This window comes from Cystoisospora suis (assembly GCF_002600585.1).
Source record: "Cystoisospora suis strain Wien I chromosome Unknown contig_5380, whole genome shotgun sequence".
Lineage (NCBI taxonomy): Eukaryota > Apicomplexa > Conoidasida > Eucoccidiorida > Sarcocystidae > Cystoisospora > Cystoisospora suis.
The window spans coordinates 9533-19950 of record NW_027158170.1 but is presented as its reverse complement, the minus strand read 5'-3'; the positions used below and the strand labels follow the sequence as shown (position 1 = coordinate 19950).

The following is a 10418-nucleotide window of genomic DNA, read 5'->3' as shown; positions in this document are numbered from 1 at the left end:
CTCCCGGCCACACAGCGCTTCCGCTCGGTTGCTCACACCTGCAGCATCCTGTGTATGGGAACCGCATAAGGCTTACTTGGGACAAGATTCGCCTGAATTGCCTGTCTATCCTGCTCGCTCACGTACTCCTTCTTTGTTAGTTTTCTTCTGATAGACTCCTCCCTCCCGCTGGGCAGCCTGCCGCTGACAAAGACGCGCCCGTCCTCCGCAAGAAACCCGGAAAAAAGCCTCCCGGCGCATATTTGCTTCACTCTGCTCAGATGCTCACAGTCTCTAAGCTGTAACCTCTGCAGCTCCGATCTCTCTTCACTAATATCAGAGCCATTGAAACCCGAGCTGCCTTGAGAGCTTCGCACCACTGGCCCATCTGCACAGAAAACCCCTAGTTTGCTGCTGGCTATTCTTGTCCGCCCTTCTCCCTTTTCGGCTAGAGATTTAGCAGCGCTGACGTGCGAACCACTTTCTGACATCGCGGTCGGCATCTCCGCTAAAAGCGATGCTGGCAGTGAACTTGAAACTGGCAACGGGCTTCCTGCGGAGGTGAACCGAGTGGGGCTCGGGCAACAGGAACGGGGACTCCGAAGTTGGCGTTCATACTCGCACACGAGGGTCGGAACCTCAACCAACTTTCTGTGCCCCAGACCCAGCTGCCCGCAGGCGTTCAAACCCCAGGCAAAAACCTCCCCGTGTATGGTGAGAGCAAGAGAGTGCCGCCATCCTGCGGCAACCTGGGCCACGACTGCAGGCTCACAATCTCCTATACAGCGGGGAAAGCCACTTTTTTCTCCGGTCTCTGCCTGAACGGCCTCTGACTCGGTTCCTAGATCTCTGCGCTCGAACTGCGATTCGCCGCAGGGGGAAAATGCACCGCCGCCGCACACGCCGGGGTGCCGAGCAGTACTCAGCAGCACCAGCCGCGGCTCGTACTGCACTGTGCAATGGCGACCGATTCCCAGCTGGCAGCAGTCATTGCTTCCCCATGCTAGACACTGGCCGCCGTCCCTGGTAACGGCGAGAACGTGGCTTTCGTTACAGGCCACGAGTCTGATTGGGGTCCGCATTAACGACTGAAGGAACCGCGGTACAAGGGCAACCTCCTCCAGCCCTCGGCCCGATTGTCCCAAGAACGCCCCTCCCCACGTGTACACTCCGCCGTCTGAAGTTAGAGCTACTGAGAATGTCCCGCCAGCGCAGGCAGACGAGACCACAGATTCCCTAAGCGCTGGGACTTGATGGGGAACACTTCCCCGAGCTGTGCCGCCTTGCCCCGTACAGCCGAAAAGATTCTCGCCACACGAGTACAGCTTTCCCCTGTCTGTAAGAACCAGAAGGTGCTCCGCGCCAGGCGAAACCCACTGTATAGTCTCCGAAGCTAGGGCCGCTACTGCGGAAGAACTGAAGAGATCTGTAAAACGTGACTCAGAGCTACCTGTTTTGTGTTTATCGTCTCGGCGGCACAGAACCTGCTGGAATCTACGGCGTCCGTTATCCCCGGGCATGCCCGGTGGGGTCTTAGGCCCCTTCTTCGACCGGACATGGCAGTGCCGCGGTGTTCCGCTTCGACTACGACCACTGGATCTGTTAGGAGCCCGGCCGGACCCTCGCGCCTGCGGGATGGCTCCCGTCAGTGCGTCTGTTGCGGCCCTGCTGTCTGGCGTCTCTCGTGGTGAATCGCTGACCCTTCTGAAAGACTTTCGCGCCTCCACAGGCTGAAGAGAGGTGCTCGGTGCGCCGTGAGTTTGCGTCTGACAGTGAGAAAGTACGCTCCTGTCCGTCTCGCCTTCGGAAGGGTCCACCGCACTATGGTCTGAACAAAGCGGATGACCCAGTGCGACCAGAAGGCGATCGAAGCCGCCAGAGAGGAATGAGATGTGACGGCCACTCAGATCAGGGACACATTCAAACTGGCCGTTCGTTTCCTTGGCCAAGATGAAAACACTCCCAACGCGACACGGACAACGTCTTTGCAAGGGAGTAGTGGGGACAGGTCTGTTTCCCGATCGTCTGCAAGATATAGGCGCGCCTTCTGACCCCAGGGGCGAGTCTCCGGGGGTGAGGACGGCGGGTCCTGAGTGATACCGCGACATTATTCAACTGTATCCAGTGTTGCTGGGGGAGGATACAAGATCCGGAAAAAAAAACAACGTGCCACTTCTGTTGCTCTGGCAGACTCCTCGGCGCGGGACCCCGTGCCACCGGGAGCCTAAAAGGACCCACGCCAGTTGGTCGGACACGTTGGCGGAGTGCTACTCTCCGAAGCAAAGAAAAAAGATTCTTGACCCCAGGACTGTATCATTGCCGGTTGCATTTACACTAAGCTCAAAATGGCTACGCTGTTATTCTTTTTCCGGTGTACGCGGGAGGGGTTGCACACTATTACTTGAGGCAGTCCGTGGGATCTGGAGCTCCACGTCGTCCTCCGTCTAAAAAGAGCTCGGCTATACAGACTGCGGCAGGTGAGCCGCCTCGAAACCGTTTGAAGAGCAATTGCAACTTGCGCGATGGAGTCTCCGCCAAATTGAGTCTCAGTGTAGGCTTTGTTTCTCTCGCGGTCGGCCGAGAGCAAAGCGGGTGCTCTTGAGGCTTCACGGAGCTGGGGCCGAGGGGGCGCGCAGCAGGCCGTCGATCCGGTGCATGCGAAAACAGCAAACTTAATCTCTTGTGTGGAGGTAAGTTTGGGGGCTCCCGGACAGGAACTGAGGCAGGACTGCACAGGCCAAGGCAATAGAAACAATAATTGAAGGCTGGGACTCCTGCCATCCTTTTGTTACTTCTGGATCTAGCGACCAGAGGTGCCGAATTCTCCTTCTCTGGTCGCCGAGGACACTTATGCAGACCAACGAGCTAAATGTGACCCGTCCGCACGCTGAAGGGAAAGTAGAGGGTTGATTAACAGGAGGCACGGACAAATGGCATAATCATCTCTTGTATCTTGAAACCGCCTCAGCACGGTGAAAGCCAGACTACGGCGCCTTCAGTTTGCGTCAGCCCACACCCCGGGAGCACCGGCGCTGGTCGGGGCCAGATCGCAGCAGGGCGACAAGTGAGTAACGCGCGGTGGGATTTCACCTTTGGCCACTTTTTGTCTGTCTGCCTGGGCTGTCAGTCCCTTCAGGTCCCACATCTTCTTGCTGGCCCCACGACCTCGCGGAACTGTTTCCTTCGAAAAAGTTTGAGGGACTTTGTTACCGCATGCTAGTGGAAAAAGGACACGAATTCATACACGTCTCCAGGTGATATGCTCGAACAGCGGCAGCTGGACTAAGTGTTCACTTGCGGTGCCAGAGGTGCCCAGTCCCTTTCAGAAAGCGACCTTGCACACAGCGTCGCGGCGAAGCATGACTGCCGAAAAGTACAGCCCCGTACGAGTAAACGGTAGTGGATCGACGTCCTGTTGCTTACCAATAATTAGTATCAGTGCCACTCCGTGTACCGCATCGCGGTTTTTCTTGCTTCCCCGTGTCTCTTTACTAGCGAACAACCAGAACTCAGGAACGCGGAACGCACTGATCGTGCCTCTTCAAGCATTTTGGCTTCCACACGGGAGAAGCGGAACGGGGCAAAGCCGGCTAGGGTCCGGGCGGGCTCTGAGGATGTCTCACGGTCTACGACCAGCTGAAACCCGGTGTCTACAACGTGCAGCATGAGTAGCTCCCTTCCGCCGAATAATCATCCGCTTGTCAGTACGAATGTCTCCCCACGGCCGGCGGAGCCTTTATGGGCATTGCCTTGGCAGAACTCTGCCGTGGACACGCGTACTTTCCGTGGCCAGCTGACTGCCGCTGAACCCGGGAGCCGTGTCGAGATCATATAGCAGGGAATCTCAACTTCCATCTGTCCCGTAACCGGAGGAGGCGATAGCAACACCGGACTGGGTTTTGCTTGCTTGCTCTTTTGGGTACTAGCTGGGACAGTCAATTGGCGACACGGAGCGCCGAGACAGGCGAGCTCAGATGCTGCTCAAGGTCGACATGCTTGCTGGATCTTAGCTCGGCGGGGTCACCCTCAGAAGCTACTCTTGCGCTTGTCACCACTCGGCAATGGAGACACCGGGGACTGGGCAAGGTGCCCAAGCCCTTGCAGACCGCACGCTCTCCATTCCGGGGCCGCCGCCATCGGCCGTCATGTCGGACCCCCTCTTTGCTGCTGAGCGAAGAAAGTTTCTGGCAGAAACAATAGCTTATGTGGAGAAGCACCATGTAAACGAAGTCTTTGACGATCTGCTCAAGGAGCTTGTCATGCACTGTCCGGCTGACCCGATAGAACATCTGATCAAGTACCTCCAGCAGCCTGCGACCGTCCGAGTCGTCCTTCTTGGTCCGCAGGTACATAAGGGTACATCAGTCGCAAACGGGAAGACGTTCAGGTCTATGAGGCAAGCCACCGGGGGACAGACGCTAGATAGATTGATTGAAAGCACACCCTGCATTACCCTGAAGCCTTTTGTCATGAGCAGCGCATGCCGAAAAGGAAGACAGCACCCTACGGAATATGGGGGCCGCTTCGTCGCCGCCCATGAATTGACGTTTTACTACAGGGCCTACATTGCACCGTCTCCCTCTGTTCACCGTCCCCACTACTGCGCACGGTCGTGCTCGGGAACGCAGGTGTCATCGTCCCGGCTGACTTGCCTGCATGCTACCCATACTAAACTGAAGATATTCGACATCCAGTGGCGCTTCTTCTTAGTGCAGGCCACTGTCCGGGGGGCGAGTAGCCTCTGACGTAAGCAGGGAAGCGAAGTGTGTCGGCACCCACAACAGCAGGGCCCCCCGGAGATGACGTGGCCCGCGTGTTTCGTAAGTTGCACGCAAGCAGAAACAGCACCCGGAGGTTCCGGGAGATGCACCAGCAGCACAGCGGGTGTTGCGTTTCGCCACAACGCACCGGGGTCTTTCAGAATGCAGCTCGGCCACGCAGCCTCCAAGGCACCGCCTGCTTCCGTGGCTGTGCCGTCTCTCCGGTGAAACCTCAAAGCCGAACAGCCTTGTTCGAAATACACTCGATGTACATACTGCGTCAGAGGCGGAGTCATGAACGACGAAGGCGGTCCATACGTGACTGATGTACGGGCGCTTCTCTGCGGGGACAGGCGGGTCCCGGGCAAACAACTGGCAAAAAAAAAGCCGCCCTCCTGGCTAACTAGTCGCAGCTTGCGGGGAGATGACTTTGGTCAGAGGAACATCGTGATCTAAGCCAAGCACTGAGGCCTCTCTCCTGCAATACAGGGAAGCCACGCGTCGGAGCTTTGTGAGAAGCTGGCGGAGACACACGGGCTTGTACATGTGCACGCTGGACACTTGATCCGCGCTTACATAAAGAAGACTCAAGAAACACATTTGATGAGAAACATCGAGCGGGGAGAGCTCGGTAAGACCTTTTCCTTGGTCGCAAAGTGAAGGGGCACAACTGCGACTGACTAGCTCGTCGTATACACACTTGGAAAGACAGTAGGTCACATTCTCGCCGATGCACTGGCGCGCTCCAAGTACCGAAGGGAACTCGGGGGTTGGGGGGACGGCGTTTGCAGACTCGTCGGCAGTCCGACGACTCCTTGAAACAAGTACGTCGGGCGACAAGACTCCCCCGCCCCGTGGCAACACGATGAAGAAGACCCGTAGCGCTGAGAGAAGAGACTTACGGACGTCTGTTTCTGTGAACCCCTCCGCATTCGGGTATAGCGGCCACCCAGAAACTGTTCTGCACAAATGTGGCCGTGAGGTGAGACTCAGCTTCTAGGAGTTTCGTCGGAGGTACTCCATTGGACTACCTTCAAGTAGATGGCACCATGACCACATCATGTACAGAGAGCATGAACGTGGCGAGCCCCACACCGCGGACGAGAGAAATTCCGAGAAAAGGAGATCGACCTGATTTCCCGCGTAGTGAACGAACAACGCCACCTCCGCCGGGCCCTTATGTGTCCTTTTCAACGAACACGTCTTCACGGTGAACTGTAGCATGTTTCTGTCTCTTTTTGATGCATAGTTCCCGACGAGGTTGCAATTGCCGCTGTAATGCCCATTCTGACGAAGCACCGACACCATGGGTGGGTCCTAGATGGCTTCCCACGGACTCGAGTGCAGGCCGTGGCTTTGCAGGTGAGTAGTAGTACCCAAGTTCCAGTCCCGTCCAACCTGCATAATGGTCATGCCGTCCATAGGGGACGTCCGTATCTTGCCAGTGGAAGACATGAGCGCTCCTGGTGAAAACATACTCGCCAGAGCCAGACCAGCCTTAGCAAAGCACTATACTAGGATTGGGAATTGGATTTCGGTGTCTACAAGTGGACGTGGTTCTCTTTCTGAGGCAGCTCGCGGTGAATCCGGCAACGCTGCGTACGCGGCATGTGATTGAATCAACCCACCCCTCCAGAAGAACTGAGAACTCGTAAATGGTTCTGCAACTCCGTTGGTCCGTCTTGTTGTTGCGCCTTGGTTCTTCTGAGTCCAAGAAGTACGGTATCGCGCCAGTTCGAAGGGACAGTACTTCAAACGCCTGTCAGTGTGTAGGTGCAAGAAGTTCTCCTTGGGGTCACTCCCAGACAGTGCAGGGACCGGAAAATTTTCCTTTCTCGCTTTTTTGTTGTCTCGTGTGTCCTCAGGAAAGCAGAATAGTACCAGACAAGTTCATCGTGCTGCGAATGCCGGAAAGAGAATTGCCCACCTTTTTCCAAATAGTGCAAACACAGGAACGCTTGGCGAGAGAAGACGCGGAAAAGTGTCCTGCGACACTGGCCAGCGCTCGGCCGCGGTCTCCGAAAGTGCCGGCATACGTCCCAGTGACTTCCCAGTGCACAGAAAAAGTCCGAGTTTACGAAAGGTGCTGAATCCTCGTTTCTCAACCCACGGGGACAATCCCAAGAGACATCGAAGAGTGTACCAGTCACCATGTAGCATGTCAACATTGGATTCACAGTCCAATGGTTTCTCCCTTGTATTCACTCCATAGACCGCTTCTTTTTGGACATCAGCTCTTCCGACAACATCCGGATATTGACCTAGTTGTTTCGATCCCACGTACGCTTTCTGGGCTCCGTACTTCCCCATGAGAGTTGCAATCTGATTACCAGTGCTTGGTCAGTATTCCGTGGCACGTCTGAGCTTTCGGCGTTCCTCACCTCAAGAATTGGAAGAAGTAACGCGCTTTGCGGGATTTGTCCTCGTATGCGTCCAGGCACATTTCTGGAGTGCTCCAACAATACGAATCCAGTTACCATATCGTCGATGCCGCCCCTTCGACTGACGAAGTCCTTCAAAAGATCCGAGTAAAGACACATGGCCGCCACAGGCCAAGTACACAGCGTGTCCGGAGACGCTCTGCACCTACGACTTCTATGCATTCTTCCTTCGCAAGGAACGCCAGTCAATGACGATGATCACGAGGGTCACCTTCAGAGGGCCCGGTTCATTGGCGCACTGGCAAGTACTTCGCTGCTTTTCCGGGGGAGATTGGCCACTACCACGAGATGACGGCAAACGGTCACGTTGATCCTTTCTCTTGTTCTCGCTGTGGGGGAGAGCGTTACTTTAAGAATTGGGATCCACGCCAAGGCGCTGTAGGCGACAGAATGACCGCAGCGACAGGCCACGAAGGAGACACCACATGCGTACATATATACATACAGATACACATGCACTCGTAAGTATGGACATACAGATGTATACGCAGGTGCAAGTATACATCTACCTGCTCACATATCCAGATATTTTCTCCTGAGCCGTCCCTGCCTGCGTCGGTCGGCTGTTGCGCGTTGCGCGCGTCGTGACCGTTTTTCCCTAATTCACGCGATGTACTTCCACCACTGTTTCGATGTTGTCCGCAGGCTCACTGTGGTCTCTCGTTGGAGAAGAACACGAGGCGTTATCAACCGCGTGTCTGCGTGAGTCCTGACACGAATCTCGTCTGTACGGCCCATCACTATACCCATGTGTTTTATGTACACCCCCGACATAAAACATCCATGCGTCGCCAACCCGGAAGTGGACAGTCGAGCAGGCATCGTTTAGAATTCATAATTGATTCGCTGGTCTCCAGGCAAGTCCTCACTAGCCACAAAGGGCCTCCGTGTTCTGCATCCGTGTTGCCGAGTGCACGCTTACGCGAGAGACGTCAACGCATTTCCCTTTCTTGGTCTAAGGACCTGTTCTCTTTCACTGCTGCAGTCACTGTCTGGGCTCAAATGCCTTGTTTCTTGACCTTCGCACCCGGATCGTGTTCTAAGGTGCGAGTATATAGTCAGGACCATACTGCAGTCGGGGTGGACGCTGTCAGCCAAAGAGGCCGTTCGTGCAGCCCTCGCTGTATCTGGGGTGAGCAACCCGTCATGTGGAACTGACTTTTTCAGGTTATCGGGCCACCAGGGAGCGGCAAGTCAGAGCAAGCCAGACTGCTCGCTGAGCGGTACGGTGTCGTACACGTCGACGCTCTTCAGCTCGTCCGTGAACTGGTGAGTCTTTCCAGACCAAAAGCGATGGCTGCAGTGATCAGTAGCGCGACCGGTAGCTTAGCACTTCCGAGCCTGCTTGTGCATGATTCTATGGGAGCTGCCCCTGGACAAAGATTCCCGTAACAGGCCCAATCTACCAGCGGAGGCTTCCCGAGTGCAGCAGCTCCGAGAAATAACCCCGCTTTCTGAAGAGCAAGCAACCGCTCGTCGAGGAAGAAAGTATTCGAAGACCCGCACTCCAGAAGCTCTATGGGACGTGACTGCAGCAGTGCTGAATGGTCAACGTACACGGAAGGTGCAAGGCTCAGTCGTGTCCGACTCTCCACACAGTCTTAGGAGACAGATGTCATTCCTGATAAACGCCAAGGATCTACCCTTGTGGACACGTTTGTCTCAGGCTTTAACAAAACCAGATGTGGCCTCAGTGCTCAGAGAGTGCGATGAGAAGGGGTCTCTCGGTACGTCAGGCGATGGCTTCTGATGCCGGCTCCTGCAGATACCGTGTCACAGATGGCGAGTACACCTCAAGTGCCAGTTTGCTCGGGACCCGGGTTCAGGGAGGTTGAGTGGGTGGCCCCGTAGTCACCTCAGAGACAAAAGCCGCCGCGGAAAAGAACTAACAAAAAAGACACCCACTTCCGCACAGGGCCTTGCCATGACCTTGTCCAGATTAAGAAGGCAAAAGGTTGTCGCGGGAGACTTAGCTAGGAAACCAACGAGGAGCCAAGTATTCGCCAAGAAAAAATAGCGCAGAAGCGTACTCATGGGAAAATCTCCCAAAGTCAGTCTTAGCATGTACGCGAGTGCAGGGTTGCTGCCGGTGTGAGGTTCCTATGAGTTGACCGAGGGACGCACAGAGGATATCATGTGGATTCTTTTGTTCTTTGGATACTTGCTCTTGTTTAGTGCCCCAAGACATCCTCTTTCCTGTCGTGCTGAAGCGCCTACGCCAGGCAGATTGTGCGCGGAAAGGTTGGGTGCTTGAGTCGTTTCCCCAAACTACCTACCAAGCAGAGTGGCTCCGGCATTCAAGACTCACTCCGACGCACGTCATCGCCCTCGACGTGGAAGCGGTGAGCAGCCCCCCCTGAACGAAGACTGCAGGGAAGAATATCCCGAACTAGTATACCGCTGCGTATGATATTATGCCTCGGAGTCTCAGGTGATCTCCGGACACAGGCGCTTGAACAGCCGAGCTGGCATACTGCGGCTTCCGGGGTCCTTTGGTGAACTTCGAGCTGCTGTCCACCTATTCACACCAGAGACACCAATTGCGTCACTACACGCGGGGCACCAGCGGGCTTGCGCAGTTAGAGTCCGTTGAAATCGGAGGGCTAGTCTCGCCACGTTGGCTTTGTGTGGTTCCGAATGCAGGAAACACAGTACGACAGAGTTGCTAAGCGGCTCCACGATCCTGAAACCGGTCGGGTAAGCTGGCGGTTTCCACCTGTCAAGCATTGCCGTGCATCTCGGTTGCTAGGGAGGCCTCCTCATCTTGGAGAGCTAGAGCCCCTACGAGGATGCAGGCAGGCGTAGTGCCGTAGTGCTTGTATCGCGTTCAGCACCCCCACAAGACACGCCTAACGTTTTGGGGCAGGGTTTCCAGCTCAGGGTTGTGCTGGGGTGCCGTCTCACTATGGATGCTAGCACCTTTCCAGGTGCAAATCCTACGGCACCAGTCTTTCTAGTGTGGAGAGGACACCTTAGCGTGAGCCGGCAGCGTAACAAGCAACTACCGCTGGCCGAGTAATTAAATTGTAGGGCTAGCTGTCGTCAGCAGCAGCGAAACGCAGCCGTAGTAGTTGACGCGGATTTGATACAGCTGGCGTACGCTGAGCTTAAGCTCAAAATGCGTTTGAGTGAAGCCAGACAGTGAGCGCACTGATTACCAAGGGAGGCTGCGTGCAGACCTTCAGTGCTGCTTTTCTTGATGTACGCTGGCGCCTTGTCAAGTCAGCTCCGCGTGCAG

General features: G+C 55.6%; 1 protein-coding gene across 1 annotated transcript; it reads left to right on the top strand.

Annotated features, from left to right (window-relative positions):
- Window positions 1-4009: 4009 nt before the first annotated feature.
- CSUI_009178 (adenylate kinase) lies at window positions 4010-9985 on the top strand (the record flags this gene model as incomplete). The annotated part of the gene is made up of 8 exons (XM_068069294.1): window positions 4010-4325; window positions 5229-5370; window positions 5989-6101; window positions 6605-6822; window positions 7177-7267; window positions 8348-8441; window positions 9356-9522; window positions 9824-9985. The coding sequence occupies exons 1-8, from the start codon at window positions 4041-4043 to the stop codon at window positions 9983-9985; spliced, it is 1272 nt and encodes a 423-aa protein (XP_067918732.1). The 5' UTR covers window positions 4010-4040.
- Window positions 9986-10418: the final 433 nt, after the last annotated feature.